This window comes from Gallus gallus, chromosome 6 (assembly GCF_016699485.2).
Source record: "Gallus gallus isolate bGalGal1 chromosome 6, bGalGal1.mat.broiler.GRCg7b, whole genome shotgun sequence".
In the NCBI taxonomy this organism is placed as follows: domain Eukaryota; kingdom Metazoa; phylum Chordata; class Aves; order Galliformes; family Phasianidae; genus Gallus; species Gallus gallus.
The window spans coordinates 24063630-24085411 of record NC_052537.1 but is presented as its reverse complement, the minus strand read 5'-3'; the positions used below and the strand labels follow the sequence as shown (position 1 = coordinate 24085411).

The 21782-nt window shown below is 58.9% G+C and overlaps 1 protein-coding gene across 1 annotated transcript; it reads right to left on the bottom strand.

Annotated features, from left to right (window-relative positions):
• Window positions 1-1530: 1530 nt before the first annotated feature.
• TRIM8 (tripartite motif containing 8) lies at window positions 1531-21442 on the bottom strand. Its single transcript, NM_001031233.2, has 7 exons — window positions 21113-21442; window positions 20045-20693; window positions 4700-4795; window positions 4329-4562; window positions 3802-3833; window positions 3401-3516; window positions 1531-3127 (listed from the first exon to the last, which is right to left on the bottom strand). The coding sequence occupies exons 2-7, from the start codon at window positions 20612-20614 to the stop codon at window positions 2520-2522; spliced, it is 1656 nt and encodes a 551-aa protein (NP_001026404.2). The 5' UTR covers window positions 20615-20693; window positions 21113-21442; the 3' UTR covers window positions 1531-2519.
• Between the last annotated feature and the right edge of the window lie 340 nt (window positions 21443-21782).

Here is a 21782-nt window from a genome sequence, read left to right as displayed (position 1 = left end):
CTCCACCTGGGGACCCAGTGACATGGTGGAGCCCCAATGGGGTATGTCCCTAAAGCTGGAGGAAGCGTGGGTCGGGATCTGGCCCCGTTGCTGCCGCAGCCTCAGAGCTGCCCTGGGCTGAGCTGGAAATGAAGCACTGACCCCATGATGTGCCAACAGACAGGGGACAACCCAAGTGTTGGTGCCACCTCTCCGCTTGCCACTCCACCAGATGTGTGTGCCTGGCCCCAGCTGTTCCCCATCAGCCTCCCCCGGCCCCGTGATCCTTTTTCCGCCCGGCCCCATGTCCTTCATCAGACACCAATTTGGTCCGGCCCAGCTGCTCATTTTTCTTTCCACCGTGTGACATGTTTTCACCCAGCTCCCAATCCATCTCCTTCCATTCACAACTCGAGCTGTTTACGGATGGCCCCCGCTCGCCCTCTCCTCCTCTCCCCCTCAGATTGAGCCATTCATCAGCAGATCCCCACAGCACTGGGCTTACCCCCTTGGTCCCGCTGCCACCACAAGGCCACCACGTCCCCATGTGCCATCAAGCAGTTCCAGTGCTGGGGTCTTGTCAGTGGCCAGGGGTTTTTACCAAGGCTCAGCGCTGGGTTTGGGGCTCCAGTGAGGCATAGGGACAGGTGGGGACATGTCCCAGAGCCCCGTCTATAGGCAACAGGTGCCTTAATGCCCACAGCTGCGCAGAGGAGGAGGATGAGGACAGCTGGGAGAGTAAAGAAAAAAAAATGCAGAGAAACCCAATCCTGAAAAGAATGACAGAAATCCCTGAATGCCTCCAGAAAGCCCCATTTTCCCCTGGATAGGCCCCCTTGGCCTCCATTCCACTCCATTGGCCGCAGCGGCCTCTCCATTCCCCTCCGTTGGCCCCGCTGACCTCCATTCCCCTCTGCTGGCCTCCATTCCCCTCTATTGCCCCAGTTTTCCCCTGGATTAGCCCCATTGGCTTCCACCTCCCTCTATTGGACTCTATTCCCCTCTGTTGGCCCCCATTCCCCTCTATTGCCCCAATTTTCCCCTGGATTGGCCTCATTGGCCTCCGTTCCCCTCTGCTGGCCTCCATTCCCCTCTATCGGCCAAATAGAGGCTGCTACTCCTTTTCCCCCTAGATCGGCCCCGTTAGCTTCCATTCCCCTCCACCAGCCTCCATTCCCCTGGAAGAGCAGCTCAGCCCCACACAACGCCATTTCCTCATCCTTCCCGCAGGGCTGGGGCTGTGCCATGCCCAATCCCGCTGCAGGCAGCGAAGCCACCGTCCCCATCCTCATCCCTGTGCCACCACAATGGGGATTGTTCCAGAGGCCGCGGGCAGGACGCGGCCCCGCGCCTGACTCACATCCTCGCGGGCTGGGAGGGTCCCCCTGGGAGACGAACCCAGGGAGGGGACCCGCGGCCCTACGGGGCACGTTGGGTTCTGGGCTGGCTCAGGGGCTCTCATCTCGACCCCAGCGCTGCTCCTCCCCAGAACGCAGAGCCACGCGGAGCCGCACCGGGCAGAGCGCAGCAGAGCGCAGCAGAGCGAGGCGGTTGCACTAAGTGATCACATTTATTTGAATATTTGTGTGTGTGTGTGCGTGTGTGTGTGTTCTAAAATTGGTTACAGAATAAATACCTGTGCCTTATAGCAGGAAGTCCACTTTTTTTTTTATACAAAGTGCTTGTTACAGGAAGTTGCATCAGCGATACGCGGGGGGGTGCGTTTTGCAACACTTCCCCTCCTGAAAACTAGAACAGTTTCTTTGTTGTTGTTGTTTTTTTTTTAATTATTATTATTTATTCGTGGTTTTTTTATTTTTTTAAGTTTATTTTCCCTTTTTTTGTTGTTGTTTTTTTTTGTTTTGTTTGTTTTTTGTTGGGTTTTTTTTTTTTTTGTGCATTAAATTTCCTGCCATTGTGTATTTACAAATCTCTGAAAGAAGAAGGTGGGGGGGGGGAGAAGAAACCAAACCAAAACCAACCAACGCCGAGACGTGTGAGAGGTGGTGGCCTTGAACACAAAAAAATCAGCCTTTAAAAAAAAAAAAATCAAAGTAACAAACCCAAAATCTACACGTATCATTTCATACTGAATCAATGATAGATTATTTTTTTTTTCTTTCATTTTAAAAAGGGAAAAAGAAGGGTCGGGAAAGGGGGAAACTGAACCAAACCAGAAGGATAACTGAGAGAAGTGGGAGCAGAGAAGGTGCCATTGTCCCTTCGGAGGTGTCGGCAGCGAGCGAGGGCAGCGCGCCCAACGGAGATCCCCATCCACCGCTTCTCCGTAATTCCCCCCTCATCTTTTCCAGCAAGGGGCAGGAGGGACATTCCGAAATTAAATTAAAAAGAATTGAAAGGAAATAAGCATTATTATTTCATTTAAAAATGAAAATAGAAAGGAGATGAGAGACGAACCCTCCCCAAAATCCTGGAGGGGCGCGAGGCGGAAGGACGCCGGGTTTAACTCGAAAGAAAAGAAAAGCAACAGAAAGTCCAAACGAAGCACAACTCCTCTCTCCGACGCGCCGTCCGCCGGGTTAACTGGTGACGTAGTGTTTGGCCGAGGGCTGGCCGTACACCCTATAGAAATCCTGCCGGCTGTGCTGCTGGGACGCGTCAATCCAATCCCGCACTGCAAGTCCCGGCAGTGACTGGGGCACGGCGGGCGCGGGTGGCAGCGGGTGGGAGTACTCCTGCGAGGAGACTGTCCAGGGGAAGTGCCCCGAGCGCGGGTAGGGCTGATGCCCGCTGTGGTTGGACACCGAGGAACAGTAACAGTTGTCCACCGAGCAGACGAGGATTTTGCGCCCGCCGTACTGCGAGAGCACGGACTGCTGAGATGACGTGGTGTTGGGGTAGTGAGATGGGTTGAAGACGGAGCCCGAGTGCACCGGCTGCGGGCCGCTGGGAAGTCCTACAATGTGCTGCGTGGAGCTACAAGGCACCATGGCTTGTGCGGACTGCCCCTCGCCGGCCGACGCGCCCTGGCTCATGTACTGGCTGGCCACAGTCCCGGACGATGGCTCGAGGAAGCTGCCCTCGGGGAAGGCGGTGGAGTGCTTGCGCTTCTCCGCGCCGGAGTTGCTGACGGTGCAGGGGTACATGGGGATGCTCTGCAGGAAGGGGACGGGGGTGCTCAGGGGACCTGCGGGGAGAACAAAAGAGCGGGACTGTGTCAGGTTGCCGTCCCGATGGCCCCGGACCCGCAGGCAAAGCAAGGCATCACCACCCCAGCGTGCATCCATCCCACAAGCCACACAGTGCCTTCACAGCATCTCCGTGTTCCAATCCGGACCACAGAGGGTTCCTGCAGCCCAACAGCCCTCCCCACCTTCTCGTGTTGGGACCTGCAGGATGCCCAGTGCTGGATGCAAGAGGCAGCCAAGCCCTGTTCCCCGAGCGCTCCCTCCTCACCCACCTTCCAGCAGCTTCCTGAGCTGCTTCTCCTTCTTGGCGATCTCATTCAGGAAGAGCTTGGAGTTGAGGTGGCCAATTTTGGGTGGGGGCAGGCTGCCACCAGTACAGTTCTGGGTCCTGTTGAGACAGGGGCAGAGAGGAGAGGTGAGGAACAAAACGCACACAGGGGTGGCTCCTTTCCCCACCCTCTCTGGGGCTGAATTTCTTCCCCAGGAGCTGCTCCCATCCGTTACCCCCAGGTCCCTCCCCAGTGGCTCAGGGCAACTCCAGCACTGCCAGCCCAGCTCACTCTGGAGATGGAAACAGAGGCCCTGCAGCATCCCCAGCCCTGCTCTGCCTCTGTAGGTCACACTGCCGTACCTCACAACAGCCCCCTTCTCCAGACACGCTCGCTGCACTCACCTGTCCATTAGGATTTTCACGGACTTGGTGTTCTAGGAAAGGAAGGAGAAGCCCTGGTCAGTGAGGACAGCCCTCATCCCAGCATCCACCTCCCTACTGGTGTCACCTTCTGCGTTCCCCCAGGAGGAGACAAAGTGCCTGGGTGTCTGTGGTCAGGGCAAGAGGAAGCCTCCACATCCCACGGACGCAAGACGTGCTAACCCACAGCACTCCTGGATCGCCCCATGCTCCTGGTGGACACACCAGAGCCAGCAGGGGACCAGGAGGTGGTAGAGCCACCTGGTCCTTGAGTATCCCACCACCCTCCCCATCTGGGTGAGCCACAAGTGTGGCAAGGCCCAGGAAGGGCACTGAGTCCCAAACCCCTCTGTCCCCTCTTTGCACCAATCCCACTGGGCACCACTGAACCCACTAGAGATGTTGGCTGCTCCACCAGACCAGTGTCCCCAGCCCCTCATTGTGAGCCTAACCTCCCCACCACCAAACCCAGTCTGTGGCCGCCTCCCACCCCGGCACAGGGTTCTCACCTTCATGAAATTGATATCCTCAGTTTTGTCAAACATGACCTGGACAGAGCTGAGGAGCTTTTTGGCCTCCTGCATGCGCTCATTGAGATGCAGGACCTGGGCTGCGTTCTCATTGCAGAACTTGGCCTGGGCCTTGTCCAGGATCTCCATGGTCTTTCGCAAGTCTTCGTCCAAGATCTGGTGCATCTTCTCATACTGCAGGCGCACCTCATCCTTCAGCTGGCTCACCTTCTCCTGGGGGATGGCAGCAGAGTCAGCCCCTTGGCAGCCCCAAACCTCTGACAATGCAGGACACCCGGATCCTTCCCCATCCCCACCCTACTGCCCACCCCAGTCCCACGGGGTGCCGGCCTTGGCGCCGGCCCCATTACCTCCACCAGCCGCTTGTCAGACTCCAGCTTGTAGAGCTGCTCCTCAATGTCCTGCTCCCGCTCCTCCAGGCGGTCCTGCTGCTTCATCAGCATCTTCTGCAGGGGAAGAAGAGAGGAGCAGCTGTCAGAGCCGAGCTCTGGGATCATCCCAGAGCAAAGATGAGCTCATGGGCTCTCACCCCAGGATGCCCACATGAAGCTCTAAGGGCTGGGAACCTTAGAGGTAGCCCCCTGAGTACCATTTCACCACACAGTTTGGTCCCAGCCAAGCCCTGGAGGGACACGTGGAAGGATTCATCTCTCGCTATGGAAGCACCACTTGGATGCCCATCACCCACCCCCGGTGTCCGCCGTGAGCCATCCTCATCCCTCCCGCACACCCCACGCCACGCCACATCCTTTCTCCCATCCCCGCCACTGTGACAAGCCTCAGAGCTAGTGTCAGTGCAATCAGGAGGGACAGAGAGAGGAGGCACCGAGCTGCGTTACCCCAGGGCTGGGCTCCAGTGAGCACCAAAGAACTGGGACAGAACGCCATCGGGGTGAGCCCCGGCCCCATGAAGGATCCTGACCCCCAGCACAGGGGGGCTCCGGCGGTGGGGGCGAGACGGGCAGAAAGCGGCAGCAAGGATGAGTTTCGAGGGGATTATTGCTATTATAAACCGCCACTCGGGGATTTATAATCAAGTAATTAATTCCTGGACGAGGTGGGAGGGGGAGGGCGGCAGAAGCGCTGCCGGGATTAATTGTGTTGTGGGGAAAGGCTGTCACCTCCAACTCCGCTCGGAGCAGGAACTGGAAGCCTTCTCCATCCTGTTGTTTTCCATAAGGGCTGGGGCACCTCCACCCTGGCCTCATGGCACAGCCATCGCCCCAAAAGCAGCTCTCACTGCTAATAATGACGAGGAGATAAGAAAACCCCATCCCCCTGCTCACAGCTGCGTGCCACAGTGCCCATGTGCGCACCCACGCTATGCAGACAGACACACGGACGTGGCCACGGGGACACCACCAGCCCCAGGGTGTGACGATGCTGCAGGGATTGATGGACCAAGCAGCACTGGGCACGCACTGTCAGCTCCATCCCATCCGTGCCTGGGATTGGGAGTTTCTCACCCACAGCCACTGAAACCCAACCAGGACACAGGGGTACAAACTGCCCTTTTGGCACTGAGGGGTGAAATCTCATTGTCTCTGCAGCGCAGGCCGAATTCCTTCAGTATTTTGAAAAGGAAAATATATCCCTTTCCCTTCCATCCCCTCCCAAATCTGGTATTTCTGAAGTCATGAACTCCTCCTCCTCCTCCAGGATCAGAATTTCTCAGGGTAATTTCTCGTATTTCATGCATGACCTTGGTGCTGGGATGGCTGCAGCCCTCTCCGTGCGCATTCTCCCTGCACGAGACCTTCCCAGGCTCCGAGCAGCTCCAATTCATATTCCGAGGCACGGAAGGTGCCAGGGGCCCTCCGGCTGTGGGTTCTGGAGGAGCCCCTCAGACCCCACGAGGACCAGCGTTCCTCAATCACAAATCTGTTATCTCCAACCATAGTTACAAATGGAGCTCCCCAGCACGGAGGAATATTGTATTTCAGTGTCGACAGATGTGAACTAATGTGACAAATTAATTAATGTATTAATCTGTGGTCGGGCTGTTCCACCCCAATCCATTGGGTTCCAAGTGAGGCAGTGCTGGCTGCTGGATGCCAGCTTGTTCTGACAGAATTATATGGGATCTCGTCCCTTTCTCATGGAAAAAAATAACAGCAAAAACAGCTGAGACTCAAGAGCAGAATCAACAACGGTGCAGCAAGAAATTAAGGCCAGGGCAGAGCTTGTGCCATGGTGACAGCCCCGATGATGTAGGGTCACCGCACGGCTCCAGGCCCCAACCGGGGCTGTAAGGAACACTTCTAAAGCCCCAAACCTGCAGAGGTTGGGGTGTGGGAGGGAGCAGAAGCCCTGCAGCTGGCTGGGGCCAGGCACGTCGCTCCCCGCATCCTCCTCCCGCGGCCCCGCGCCGTCCCCCCACCACCAAAGCGCAGCCACCGCCTGAATGGGGACATTGTGCGCCGCCACCGGAAGGACGGGATGGAGGGAGCGGGGCAGGACGGGCGAGGAGGAGGAGGAGGAAGGTGGGACGGGAGCAGAGGAGCGGCGGAGGACAGATGCTTTTCTCGGGAATGGCTCCAGCCACCTGCAGCGGAGCGCAGGACCTGCATCAAGGGCACCCATTGAGGAGCATCCCGGCACGGAGCTCCGCGGGGCTGGAGCTGGGCCTGAGGTCGCGCTGCTGAATGCTAATGTGCAAAACGCCGGCGGCAGGGAGGGACGCACAGACACAGCTGCCCGGCCTCACACCCACTGACTGATTTTCTAAGAAAAACCCACATGCAGAGCTATTCTGGTCCATCCTGAGGATGTCCCCTAGCGCTGCAGCATCACGGGCAGAGCCCACACGTTCCCCAAACAAAGGAGATCCCTCAAACCCAGCCCAGGGCAGGGGGAGACCCCCAGATCTGGGAACGCCACAGACCCCAGGGTCTCACGCTGACCGTCCGGGCACACGCAGCTCTCGCAAAGCCCCGCAGCACCGTCAGGAGCTGATTGCCTTACAGAGACAGGAAGGAAATGTTTGCTGCTGGGGTTTCATCTTGCACACACTTACAGTAAGTGGGGGGGGGGGGGGGGGGGGCTCAGGATGGAGCACCAGGTCTCCCCCTCTGCCCTCAGTGTGGGGTTTTGCTTTTCTTGTGCTGCTCCCCATGCAGAAGTGGGGCTGCTTGATCCCTCGTAGGGCAGAGGACCTGCCTGGGATATCCAGAGCTGGGAGCACCAGAGAGCCCTTTGCTCACTCCAAGCAATCCCATCCCACCTCCTTGCAAGCCACTGAGCACTCCGTGAGGAGCAAACACAGGACAGAACCCCAATTCCTATCTCCTGTAATCACCCCAGCACCCCATGCCCCATCCCCGCTGCCCACTCCAGCAGGGGCTGCAGCCAGGTGCTCCCCCCAGCCACAACCCGCAGGTGTGGGGACACACTGGTGCCCACAGCCCTGGGGCTGAGCCCATCCTGCAGGATGCTCTTCCCCCTGTTTATATCTGCAGCAAGGAAAAGCTTGTGAGCAGGGGGAAACCAGGAGGCCTTGCACGGCAGAGGCTGGCAGCAGGATACTGGAGGCCGGGAAATGGGGACCTATTCTCGGTCCAGCAGCGACCTTCAGAAGGACCTTGAGGCCATCCATTCCCCTCCCCAGCCCCTGCTTCCTCCTGCTGCAGGGATTACTTGGGGCTCTGCCTTCTGTCCGGCCACACCAGCAGGGAGCCGGGTGACCCTTCCATGGTGTCAGGGGGTAGGGACAGCCCAGCTCCTGCTTCCACTCCTTTAGACCCCAGCCTCCTCCAAGCATGACGCCCAGGAAGGCTGTCACTGTTTTCCTGCAGCAGCATCCTCCAGGATGAAAGTTTTTATCAGTTCAGATGGAAGCTGCAGGGGCCCTAGCCTTCTTTTCTCCCTCTTCAGTCTCTCGTTTCATAGAGGCAGCCCCAACAGGAGGTTGTAACTCGGTCATATCACAAAGCCCTGCCCCTCACACCAGCCCTCTATCACGCTGCTGCGCTGTATCATACATGAGTTGTTCCTTCCATAATCCCCATGAAGAAACTAGTGAGCTTTGGCAGCACCCCCAGTCCTGCCTCCATCCACTCGCCCCCAGTGGATCCCAACACCCTCCAGGCTGCTGTGTGTTGCAGCCCAGTGCTGTCCCAGGCTGTCCTGGTGCGATGCCTTTGCTTTCCAATGCAACCACCCCATGCAGACCCACTCCCATCGCCCGGCAGCCAGCCTACCCCCATCTGCAGCCCCTGTACAATTGAGAAACCCGCACTCCCTCTTCCAAATAAACATCTCGGATTCAAGATCCAGCTGGCCTGTGTGATCTCAGAGCGTTCTCCCCGCAGGGCTGAAATGCAGCCAGCCTCTCCCTCCCTCCTGCTGAAGGCTGAGCTGCCTCTCCCCTGCCCAAAGACCTCTGCTTGACATGAGCCAGCAAGGTCTGAACCCTCAGCCACAGCCCCTGGTCCTGCTCTTGCCCCACGGCTCAGTGAGGCGGGCAGGGGCTGACCCCGCTCCCTGGGACCAACCAAGGACTTGGACACAGACGGAGGGCGCCCATGTGCTACCTGCAGTGCTACTCATGTGGCTGGTGGTTCCCATTTCCCAGCCGCAGGGATGTCCGTCAGTGCAAAGACAACCCATAGCCACACACCCCATCATTGTCCGCTGGCGCAGAGGTGACAACCCACAGCCACGTGCCCCACCACCGTCCATTAGTGTGGAGGTGACAACCCATGGCCACGTGCCCCATCACTGCCCAGTTTGGGGTCCTGGAACCGATGGGCCTGGCTGTGCCAGAGCTCCTCTCCGGGCTCAGGGCAGCATGAGGGAGAGATCCCCACTTTCATTCCAAGGCAGTGACTCTTTTCCTCCTAACCGATGCAGTTAAACTTCCAACTGCTCAAGGCTATTCTAATTTGTACTGGTAAGTTAAACCAACACCAACAAGGGCAGAACAGGTTTACACGCACCTCGGTTACTGCCTTGCACCAACCAGAGCACAGCTACGTTTCTCCAGGCAGCTTTTTTTTTTTTCCTAATAAAGATAAGAGGACACTTATTTCTTTTGTGCACCTCCGACTGAGAAATGGAGCCTGAAAGTGACTTGGGAGTCAGCGCCTTATGGTGAGTCAAGGTGACTTACGCGCCAATGGGCTGCGTCCGGAGAGCTCTGCAGAAATGCAGATCAACTAACAGGATCTACAAAACCTGTTAGGGGCTTAAAGGCTGCTCAGTGCTGCGAGGTGCCCACGGGAGAGCGCGGGCACGGACTGGACCTACGGCCGTGGTGATCCCAGCGGCTGAGTCAAGGAGGAGGGCCCCATTTCTCCTGGAAACGACGCACCCCGACAGGCACCTCTGCAGCACCCCGCTGCTGGGCTCCGTGGGCTGAGCACCGCGGTGCGACACAGCAGAGACCCCAACAGTGCCCCCTCGCAGGGCAGCCGCTGGGTTTTCCCCCCCGCCCCGTCTTTGCGAGGCGGTGGCTGTTGAGAATCCGAGCGCCCGGATTCTAATCTTTATGAATCCCGTAGTCAGAGCGTGCTGAACAGCAGCCCAGCAACACCAGATGTTCAAACAAAGCTGCCAACCGACAGCTGTCTGCAGCTTGCAGCGTGTTTTTACTTTAAAATGCAAAATGATACCAATCTATATTAAAAGAGAGACGTTCGAAGCCGGGCGATAGCAGCTGAAGCCGCGGATATTGCTCTTTCACGCAGGGTGTGGCAGCGGGAGGAAATATCTCAGAAACTACCGCTTAAGCCGCCCTCCCAGCCCCCCAAATCCTGGCCCCTTTCCTAATGGGAAAGAGCCTCACGTTACCGCCTGAGTGCCGTGAATGTACCAGTGCGTGTCCAAACAAGCCAGCAGAAAGAAGAATGCGGCGTGAACAAACACCGACTAACGAAGGGTGCCAGAACGAATGCGGAGCCGCACCTGGCTGCAAGCGCAGCGGGGACGGGCGGCACTCACCGCACGCGATGGAGACGTGCGAGGGACGCAGGGATCGGCCCCGGCACCGCCCGCGCGCCCCGCCGGCATCCCAGCACGGGGAGCAGAGCCCCTGTGAGGAAAGCGAGGGATGGATGGACCAAGCGCAAAGCCTGCGGCCATGGCAGCGGGGAGGCGGCAAGGCCCGGGCAGGGCAGGGCAGGGCACGGCCCGCGTGGCTCGCAGGGATGGAGCGAAGAGGGCTCAGCCAAACGTGACGTCCCATCTCCCCGCCAGCCGCGCTCGCAGGAAATCCATGGGATCAGTCCCAGCGCCGCCTCATTGTGCTCCGAGCGGCGGCAGCATGAATGAATCACGCTCCTCGACGTGACACCCAGCTCCCAGCAACGTCCTCGGGATCAAAATATTTACATTGCAAATGAGTAAGAATAGGACTGAATCCCCTCCCCGGCTCGGTGACACAGAAGGGCTGAGCTGCGGGCTGGCGGAGCAGAGAACCGTTTGAGTTGGAAGGGACCTGTAAAGGACATCCAATCCCACTCCCCTGCACTGAACAGGGACGCCTACAGCTCCATCAGGTGCTCAGAGCCCCTCCACCCCGACCTTGGGTGTCTCCAGGGTGGAGGCAGCTACCACCTCTCTGGGCAACCCGTGCCAGCGCCTCACCGCCCTTACTGTAAAAGACTGATCCTAGCATCCAGTCTGGAGCAGGAGGCAGGGACCTGGGCTCTGCAGCACAGCGATGCCAGATCAGAGGGGACCACGTATCCCACAGCCCCACACTCCCTTGGGGAGCACACTGGGACCTGTGGTTCCCACCCAGCCAGCTGCTGAGCCCTGCGTGCTCATGACATGACTGTAACCACAGAGATGCACGGAGCCCTGGGGCAGCCCAAGGAGAGGCAAGCCCCCGGCTCCCACAGCACACAGCCCACTCCCCAGCTCCCCGCGCTCCCCGTTTCGCCCCCGGCACAGCACAGTGTCAGCAGGCATTACTTCACAGCACCAGGCTTCCTGGCGGGGAGTGGGAGGAAGGGGAATAGGAGCCCAGGGCAAAGGCAGCCAGCACCTCCAGCTCCCAGCGTGCAGGGCAGCACGGCCCCTTCTCCTTTCATTGCCCTTGACTTTGGGAAGGAATAGAAACATCGTATTTCCGAGCCCGAGCGTGGCAAAGGATTGCACACCCATTGAAGGACGCACGGGAAAAAGGGGCAGGAGTTTATAGCAATGTGCTCTTGCAAATAAATGAATCCAACCTCCTCCACTGAGGTGGGCCGCTGCCACATGGGAAGGTGACCCCAAAACCAGCGCCTCGAAATGTGACTGTGTGCCCTGACTGCCCATCTCTGCCCATGTGCATCTGGCCTTGGTTAATAAACAAAAGCAGGTAAAACCAACAGATCCAAGCAAAGTCAGAAGCCACCAGCACTCCCCACATTCCTCTCTCCGATCCCATACTCAAAACCAAGCGTCTTTACGAGGCGATACCCACAGCCCCGCAGCCTCACCACGCAGCCTTACCACCCCCTTTCCTGCAGCCCCAATCTACCCCAGCACGTAATAGCCCCACACATCAGCCCCACGCTGGCTTGCTTTTGTCCTCCCCACCCGCCCAGCTCACAGGGATAGGGGACGGGGTGCTGCAGGGGACCTGCTCGATGTCAGAGGCATTGCTGGGGAGGGGGCTCGGATGCAGCCCCCACCGTGCTCCTTCAACATGCTGACTGCTGCTCCTGGGAGGACGCCTGTCATTGGTTTTTAATCTCGCCTGATTACGGGCCAGCCTCTGACATTATCGATCTCTGGCCCCCAAGGTGTCATCTATCTTTCAGATCTGATGGGAGATGAGAGCCCGGCAGCTCGGACCCGGCCGGCTCCTTCCTTCCCAGGAGCAAAGATCTGCTCTGCTCCCCGCCGGTGCTGCCAGCCCACACGAGCCGTGCGTGAAGCTCAGCCTCCGACCCCAAACAAGAGGGATTTTGCTGGCTGCCCTCTCTCCACGCAGGCGCTGCGGAGCCGGGCAAAGCAGAGCAGCCCTGAGGACATCTGAGGGCAGATGGACCTAGCATTTGATCTGCAGACTCAAAGCCTGGCTCCTCGTGTCCCCAGCGCATCAGCAGCACTTTATCAAGCCTGGCAGCCCAAGGTGCCTCCAGCACCCGCCGCTTCCCTCTTTCACTTTCATTATCCTCTTTTAAAGGGGATGCAGCGGAGCACAAAGGTTAAGGGATGTGCCGGAGCCACGCAGGATGGGCAGTGCACAGCGTGCAGCCAGAGGAGCCATTTCCAGCTGGGGCCGTGCTGCCATTTTCTAGAGGGGCAGGTCCAGCCCCAACAGCTCGCGCCCACCAGAACACCCATGCGCTGCCTGGGGCGCGTGACGGCTTCTCCTTACCTGCACACCACAGCTTGGGGTCCACATCCCACGGGCTCCCACCACCCCACGTCCTCCAGCTCCCAGCCCCAGCTCCAGGGGAAGCACAATGCTTTCCTCAAATTCCTGCGCCGTGACGACACATGGCTGCAGGCAGCGTGAAGGTTGTCTGCTCAGATGCTTCTCATCGTTCTCTCCAGCAAAGCTCAGCCTTGCGTTTTGGGAAGGAGGAATGTTTCCCAAGGAAGCTCCAGCTTGAACACGTAGACGACGGCTTTGCTTTTGCTTGTCGCCTCGGTGTTATTTATTAGATGACTGCAAAAGCACCTCAATAAACAGTGATCAGCACTGCATGTGCTGACAGATACCAGGAGCCACAAGCGGACCTCAGGGAGGACCAAGAGCAGAACCACTGGGGTGGGGGCAGCCCGGGGGGTCCCTGCCCAGCAAGGCCTTGGGGGCTGTGCATATACTTAGGGCTGTGAGCGGGGGCAATTTCCATCCCACCAAAGGGCTGCGAAAGCCTGGGCTCAAGGACTGGCCCTAGTTTTGCCCGTTAGACTCACAGCCTTGATGGATGATGGGTTCAGAGAGGGGTGGCCTTTGCAGGACGCACAGGGCATCACCTCCAGCCCCCTGTCTGTATGCCCCAGCAGGCTGAGACGGGAACAGAACACGACACCAAAAGGTGACCCCATTCCATCCCGGGGCAGATCCTGCCCCTACCCCACACAAGCCCCTCTCTGACAGACACCCAGCGACACAGTGCAGGAGAGCTGCAGTAATCCCCCCCAAATCCAGCCACCCCCACCATCACGGGGCCTGACAGCATCGAGGGAGGGAGGGATGGGGGGAGCAGCCCCCTCCTCAAAGGGACAGCACAGGACATGGGACCTCGTGGCATATTTCTTCCACTCCATCCACCCGAGAGCCATGCATGGAGGGGCTTCTGCTGGCGGAGCTGGGTGTACCAGGACAGAGAACAAAGGGAGGCACCCGCACCCCCATCCCTTTGTCTGAGTGCAGAGGAGTTTCACCTGCAGGGAAAGCTTGCTCCCACCCAACAGCCAGCGGATACGGGTGGGGAAAGGGATGCAGCCCCCCCAGCAGGAGGGTACAGAGCCCGAGGACGTGGCAATGTACACGGGAAAGCCCCTTCCAGCCACCACTCCCCCCAGCCCCGGCACATCCAGGAGCAAAAACCCAAGAGCCTGCAGCACTGCCACAGAAATAGCCACCCATCCCCGGCACAATCAATACTGGTCTGCGCGTGGCCCAGCACCAAAGCCCAGAGCTCAGATCCAGTACCGGGAGTGACAACGGGGCTGTGGGGGTCGGGGGGGGTCGGAGCCACACAATAACCATCCGATGCTGCTGTACAGCAGGGAAGCCGCCTCTCCATTAGGATACGGGGCTCCAGCACTGGGATGGAGCTCCCAGGTCACCCAGCAGGAGAGCAGGACCGGGGGGATGCGGTGCAATGGGGAGGGGGGAGAGGGGCAGCCCAGCGCCGCGTCCTGCAGCCGGCTGGCCTGACAGCGTGTACTCATATTTCAGAGAGACACAGCCATCCGGAACGTCACTCCCTGCCAACTGCCTCATCTGGAGCCATCCGCAGCTCGCTTGTTTGCAACCCGCGCTGGAGCCGCCCCCCCAGAGCAGGGAGCTGAGACAGGAGAGGTACTGGGAGAGAGAGAGCACGGAGATCGGGAGAAAAGGCAGAGGAATTCAATCACTTGGTGCTAATTAATGTATTTTCTGGCAGTCGTGGCGCACCGGACCAGCAAACGGAGCATTTTGAGAGTATGGTACGCAGGAGCCACGGCTCCAGAACAGCAGGGTGCTGCTCTGAGACAGAGACTTCGCTCCTGTCACCACCACAGGCACATCACAAGGCAGAGAGCAGGCAGGCACGGTCCCCTGGTGAGAAGGGGCCAGAGCTGCCCTTATCAGGAAGGATCCAGCACTGGGAACCTCTTCCCGGAGTTCATCTGGAGGACAGATGTAACATCTCTCGCGTGCATCCAGCATCTCGTGCTTGCAAACAACCGCCCATCCCTCCATGCTTGGGAGCAGGCATCTCCTCCCGTTCCCAACCACGGTGCCTTCAGCCCTCCTGGGCAGAGAAGGGCTGGGTGCCCCTACCAGACCTCCTCCTATGCACGAAGGGAAGGGGAGGACATCCCTTGCCCGTGTCCCACAAACCCCACAGCTCCTTGTAGCATCTGCCCCATCTTCCCTACCAGCAGCAAAGGGAGCTTCAGCCGGGTACCGCACCACACAAACCCAAGCACTGACTCCATCAAGCACCCCCCCTTCCTGCAACAAGCCAGCACCTCCCCAGCCCGCAGGCTGCTGATGAACGCGGCAACTTGACAAAGTCACCAGCCACTGCTGCAGACCCGCAGCATTTCAGTTTCTCCCCCCAAGAAAAAAGCAAGGCCAGACCAGATTCTGCCCCAGAGCCTGCGTGGCAAAGCAGCATCTAGCTCCAAGTGTTTATTTATAAATCTGTACATACATGTACACTCGAATTCTGACAGAATTAATTCTGGCATCCAGCTAATTCAAAGCATTCCTCCCCCATCACACTACCGTTGCAGGCCAGCCCAGCACAGAAGCTGATTATAAAATACTGCACTAGCCAGGCATTTCTGCAAAGCCCTGTGCTATTGAGCATTCAGCCTTCCCTTGCTTGGCTATTTCATTGTTTCGGTGTCGATCCCTCCTCTCTTGCCCTGTGTTTCCTGGTTACTTTTGTCCCTGCTCTGGTAGCACTGCTGCTCTCAGCCCCATTTCAGGGTCAGACTTAAAAAAAATAAAAAATAAAAAACAAAAATAAAAATTACAAGAAATTAAAGAGAAGGGAAGAAAAATTATCGCCGCATACTGAGATTTCCAGCAAACAGAAAGGTAACCAGCAGAAAAAGCACAAACACAGCGGTGTGCAGGCAGGGCTGGGGACTGAAGCCCGCTGCCTTCCTGCAAAGCGCAGCGGAGAAATCCCTGTGTGGTCACACACTGTCCCCTCGAACAGAGCGCAGAGAGGTCAGGGCAGCCGGCAATGTAAGAGCCTCTTTATTCTTGGGCAGTTGCACGGATCTGATCGCCTGTGCCCTTTGTGAGCCATGGAAATCTGCCTCCTCCTCCCACCCCCCGGAGCTCTGCCCTGCTCGGGAAGGGGCAGGGGCCCGTCAGCATGGGCTGCTGGGTACCAGCGCGGCTCTGGGGATGGCTCGCAGTCAGCGCTTTGCCATGGGAGCCATGGGAATGGGAGAGGAGGTTCCCCGTGTTCCCTGGCTCCCAGGGGGCTGGGGAATGGGAAGAGCCATAGAATCATTCAGGTCGGAAAAGACCTCTAGGATCACTGAGTTCAACCATCAAGCCACCCCACGGCCACCAAGCCACGTCCCCCAGTGTCACATCTCCACCCCTGCAGCCCTGGCTCAAGCCCTTCAGATGACTGCATCTTTCCTCCTCCCACCCTGCTCCTCACCGGCACCCATCCACACAGTACTTTCCACCGTGGGAAGAGAGCATCCTCTGGCACGGCCCCTCCTCCTCCTCCTCTTCACCTCCTTCCTCCCACTGCAGGCCCTGATGCCCGTGTCCCCCACCTCCGCCATCACTTCTTGGGTGACTGTGCAGACAACCCGTGCCTGCGGGTCTAAAGCAAGAAACTGCTGGGGACTTGACAGGCTGCAGGCAAGGGAAGTGCTCAAGCTCAGCAGAAAAAGGCCCTGCATCCAGACCCCAGGAGGGGCAAATGCTGGTTCCAGCTCAAAGACCTGCACAGCCCCCATTCCGCAGGGCCTACCACAGGGACCGGGTACATTCAGAGAGCTCTGCCAGGCACCAGCCCACAGCACTCAATTCACACCTGAGAACTTGGGTCCTTGCACTCCCAGTGCCTCCGTGGGCTGCATGCCACGCTCCTCATAAACAACTCATCTGGAAAATAAGTGAGCCCATAAAAATCCTCCCCGTAGCAAGTCACCAAACCTGTTCCGGAGTAAATCGACCTACAGCAGCTCAAGCCTGCGGCGGGGCTGACCCCACATCCCCAGCACCAGGGCTTGCCGGGTGCCACCTCCGCACCCATGGCACAGAGGGGAGCGTGGGGACAGGACAAGGGACACGCACACCGTGTCGGAGCCAGACACCATGAACGGCTGGCTCCCAAACCTCCCACAGGTCACGGCGCGTCCGCCTCCTCTTCGTTCAGCCGTGCCGGGGTTTTCAGAAGGCAGCGGGATTTTCTCCCTGCTTCCTACACAGCGCAGGAAGCCAGGTCAGGGGGAAGCTGCCTCTGAGCCTTGAAGCGTTACCGAAGCAGGGGCAGAGCCCCCAGCCAAGCCCTTCCACTGGCAGCACCTCCAGCAGCACTACAACCAACCACATCCCGCACAGCGGTGGGACAAACACAGCGGTACCCAGCAAACATTCGGGTGAGCCCCTTTCACACGTCCTTCTTTGGCTGCTGCCTTCCCACTCGTGCTCCCGTCCCGGTGCCGGGCAAACACAAATACTTAGGGAGCGTCCTGCTCCGACTGGGGGAACTTCCTGATTTCAGCCCAGGAGAAGGTGCCCCCATGCCCTGCTTTGGGAGCTAAATGGCTCCGGCAGCAAAGATGGAAGGAAAAAAATGTTTCGTTTCAAGACCTCGACACAGACACCACGTCAAGAAGCACAAAAAGAGGGTGGGTTGGCAGTGTGGCTTCTTTTTTTTTTTTTTTTTTTTCCCCCTTTAAGCACTACAAAAACAGGAAACAAAGGAGAAAACATCTCACGGGGGGGGAAGGGGAGGTAGGCGCTGATACGCCCACAAAAGCAAGATTAACCACATATTTTATTTACTGCTTGCGTTACGCTCGCACCCTTGGGTTCACCCAGCTGTGAGCCAGGGCTCTGCAGGTCCACGATGCCGGGCGCCGTGCAAGCTCAGGAAGCGCCGGGTCTGCTCCTCAAAGAGCTCCGAGCCCCCGCCTGCCCAACACAAAGCCCCCCAACGTGGGCTGCAGGGAACGATGACGGCAGAGGGCACTGCAGCCTCCCGGCCCCCCCGGGGCCACCTCCACCACTGGGTCGATCCCACGCCCGTAACCCGCGTGCCAGACACCGGGCGGAGGATGAGGCTCTGAGCCTCCAAACTTTGACTCACTTCTCAGTTACGAGCTTCCCAGAGGCGCGCACGGAACAAATCTCTCAGGGCCACTTGCTGGCAGGGACCGCGATGCTCCAGCAGCGCATCCCCCGGTGCGGAGCAGCCAGGAATCCCACGCTGACATGGGCACACGGGCAGACATTGCCTCTGAGCACACACGGGATGGGGACGCGCACGTGGCCCAACTGGGGGCTGACGTAGCTACACTCATGGTCCATGAGAACAGGGAGCCATAGCGGGGACACTGCCGCTGCCCCATTCCCCAGCCTGGGGCTGAGCACCCAACCGTGAGAAGAGACAAGCTGATCACTGCAGGGATGGCATATTAAGATAATGCAGCGATGGAGGTTCTAAGGGATTTGGCCAAGGTCACGCCGTAAGTCTGCAGCTCCACTATACAAACCCTTCACTACCCGGCCGCACATCCACAGATTTCACAGCAGGGCCAAAATTCGGCCTCGCTTTGCGCCAGGTGGTTCGGAACGCCAACATCCAGCCCTAACGACGGCACAGCAACAGGAAAACGCAGAGAGCGGGGATCGATGGGATCAAAGCGTCCTGGAAAAGGACCTGGAAAAACACTCCGGGTCCCCGTCCCTGCCCGCCGGGGTGGATCCCCCACCCTGCCAGAGGGAGACCAAAACCATTCCCTATAAATAGAAACAGAGCAGCCCTTCTCCATCAGCCTGCCTGGGTCCTTCCCCTCCCGGCGCGTGTGGCACCTCCATGGAGGTCTCTGGTTTTCCCCCAAAAAACCTGGAGAGGAAAATAACCTTCCTGTGAGCTCAGGCTGGGAGCCGCCCCCCCCTGCCCCCCCCCCGCAGGCCTGGCCGTCCAATTGGAAAGTAATTATACTGCAATTTTTATTTATGACTCCTTTTTTTTTTTTTTTATTGCTAAATGGTGACTCATTTTGGCAACATTAAAATACACAGGAAATCATCCCCATTTTACAGTAATCACCATTCAATTCATTGTTAAATATTTATTTGTCGGACGAGCGCCGGGGCCCTCCAGAAGGGTCGAGGTGGGCGGGGGGCACCAGGGCGACAGCGGGGCTGTGCGATGCCCCTCAGGGTGCGGAGCCGTGGTGAAAGCCACTGCCAGATGGCCCAGCCACAGGCACGGCCGACTCACTTTCCCCGAACACAACGCCTCCCGCTGCCGGAGGGGCCGGGGGCAGGCCCCTGCCGCCCCTTTATCCTGATTAGAAAAAGCACTCTTTGGCCAAAACCCAACCCCGAGCCCCCCGGAGCAAGAAGCCACATCTCTGCTGAATGCCTAACACGAAGCTCATCCGGTGCCGGCCATACGGGAGGAAGGGGAGGACGGTGGGAAGAGCAGGGCTCTGACATTCACCAGCCTTACAATGGCCAGGGCCACGTCCCTGTCGCGCGGCGGCTTTGTCATCCCGGGGCCGGGCGCCTGGATCCGCATTTCAGGACTCCTCACCCCCCCACACACACCACCACCCACCGTCAAATTTTAATGCATGTCACCGAACGGCCGCCAGCTGACCCTGAACCGTGGCAGGGCTGAAATCTCCCATCACCCCCTCCTCAGCACCGGGACCCCCCCCGCCCCCCACCCTCCGCCCCAAGGGGACACCAAGGGCCCAGCAGACCCCCACGGGAGGCCCCATCCTTGCAGTTCGGCCCTCCCCGCCGCACCCGGCCGAGCTGCGATCTAACATGTCTGCTCCTGCTGACTTCCTCCTGGCTGCCCCAGTGCTGCGGAGGGCACTGGCAAAGCTCTACAACAACAGGCCGCGGTGTTGGCCAGGAGGAAGGTTTTTGGGTAGGCGCTACGCAAACACGAGCATGTTGGGAAACAAATACCGCATGCCACACATCCAGGAGGCAGAGGGAGAATCCCCAGCTGAGACCCACCATGAAGAGGCTCCTACCCAACGCAACCTCTACAACGGTGGGGAACCTCCTCAGGCTCTCCCCAGTGGTCTCACAGCACGGTGGGCTCAGGACCGCTACCCCAGCACCTCCTACAGAGCACGGTGGACAGACCTCGAGCGCGGTGGCCAACTGATGACCATCAAATGCACCCACCCACGGTTTCTCCATGGGGTGGAGACCACCACAGCGTCTCGCGCGGGAACCACGATCCCAAGCATGGCGGCCAACCGACCACCAAGACACGCATCCCACCCATGGACACCGGGACACTGGAGCTGGGCGGAGATCACCACAACATCTCACGGGCCTCAGCGGACACCGGACTCACCCTGATCTCATTGCGCCGGATCTCCACGTCACAGACCGAGTGTCCCTGGTGGGCCCCGCTGTAGTAGCAGCAGAACTGGCAGACGGCCACCTGCTCGGCCTCGCAGTGGTACAGGCGGTAGGCGTTGTGCTGGGGGCAGCTCCAGGCCCGCACATCGTCCGCCTCCACCAGGAGGTGCCCACGGGCCGTGGAGGGCTGCTGCAGGTGGGTCTGGACGTGGGACTGGCAGCACGGGGCCTCGCACCTCAGGCAGATCTTCTGGGCGGGCAGCGGAGGGCCCCGGCGGCAGAAGACGCAGTGCAAGACGGAGGGAGGCTTCTCCAGGTTGAGCGAGTTGAACTTCTCCACGATGTTGGTGAGCTTCAGGTTCTTCTCCAGGTTGGGTTTCTGGTTGTACGCCTGGTTGCACTCTGGACAGCGCACCAAGCCCGTCTCCTTGGCCCACGCCTCACCGATGCAGCCCCGGCAGAAGTTGTGCTTGCAGGGGAGCTGGACGGGCTCCACAAAGACGTGCAGGCAGATGGGGCAGATGAGCTCCTCCTCGAAACAGTTCTTCCAGTTCTCGGCCATCGCTGCCGGCGCCGGCTGGCGGCTCTGCCCACCAAACGTCTCAGTTGGGTCTGCGGACGGGCACCGGGGTCGCGTCGCCCTACAACGGGAAGCGTTGGGGTGAACGGCTGGGCTGCCCCCGCGCCCCACGGGGCTCAAAGCCGAGGGCACGAGGAGCCGCGGGGCAGCGCTCGAGGAATCTCGGGCGAGAAAACGCCACAGAACGGCTCCGGTCGGAGGGGACCCCGGAGCTCACCGAGCTCCAAGCCCTGCCACGGGCCGGGTGCCCACCAGCAGAGCGGGGAGCCGGACCCGATCCAACCCGGCCCCGAACGTCCGCGGGGACGGGGCCGAATCCGTGGCGTTTGGTTAAAAACACAACCCGAACGGTTAAAATAAAAATAACAAGCCAACCAGCCAGCAGCGTGACATCGGAGGACTTACAGCCCACAGCCCCAACAGCCCCCTCAGCACCGTCGGGTCTGCTCGCAGCCGCACGCAGGGCGAACCGAAACTTACCGAAGGTCGAAAGAAATCCATACAAAATCCAGCGCCGGGCTCCGCGATCCACATAAAGCTCGGAAATTCAGCGCTCAGGGTTCCACTCCTCGTTCCTTGGGTTCGCCGCCGACATTCAGTATTTTAAAGGGACTTCTGTCCCTCCCCCCCCCAAAGCCGACTACGGCAGAGCGGCCGGGCTGCCTCCGGGCTTTATCCCGGCTTTCTCCGCGATGGGAGCTCGGAATCGGAGTCTTTTAAAGGAAACGGATCAAAGGGTTAAGATCCAAAACGGGAAAAGGAGGAAGACCGGGGAGATCGAGAGAAAATAACAGCGATGATGACGACGGTGAAAAAAAAAAAAAAAAAAAAAAAAAAAAAAAAAAACCCAACAAACCGCGAATCCTCTCCGCAGCCCCAAAGGTTTGCAGCAGGAATAAGAAATAAAATGGGGGGGGGGGAGGGAAGACAAGAGAGGAAAAAGCGAGGGGAAAAAAAAAGCCCTCCCGGCCGCTTCGGAAATGTGAGGTGGTGAATGGGGGAGCTCAGCGGAGGACAGGCCAACCATTCAGGCGCTGCCTCCGTTCATAAATAGGAATGAAAAAGAAAATGGGTTTCGCAAAGGGAGGGAGGGGAGAGCCCCAAATCAACCTGCCGGGGTTCTCACGGGGGGCCGCGTCCTCTTCGGAGA

Bases quoted from the DNA above. Each gene is read 5' to 3' on its own strand.
- TRIM8 (NM_001031233.2), bottom strand. From the start codon at position 20,614: ATGGCCGAGAACTGGAAGAACTGTTTCGAGGAGGAGCTCATCTGCCCC. The intron at 4,796-20,044 runs GTGAGTCCGGTG...CTTCCCCTGCAG, and splicing joins TCCGGCGCAATGAGATCAGG to AAGATGCTGATGAAGCAGCA. The intron at 3,834-4,328 runs GTGAGAACCCTG...TTCCTTTCCTAG, and splicing joins AGGATATCAATTTCATGAAG to AACACCAAGTCCGTGAAAAT.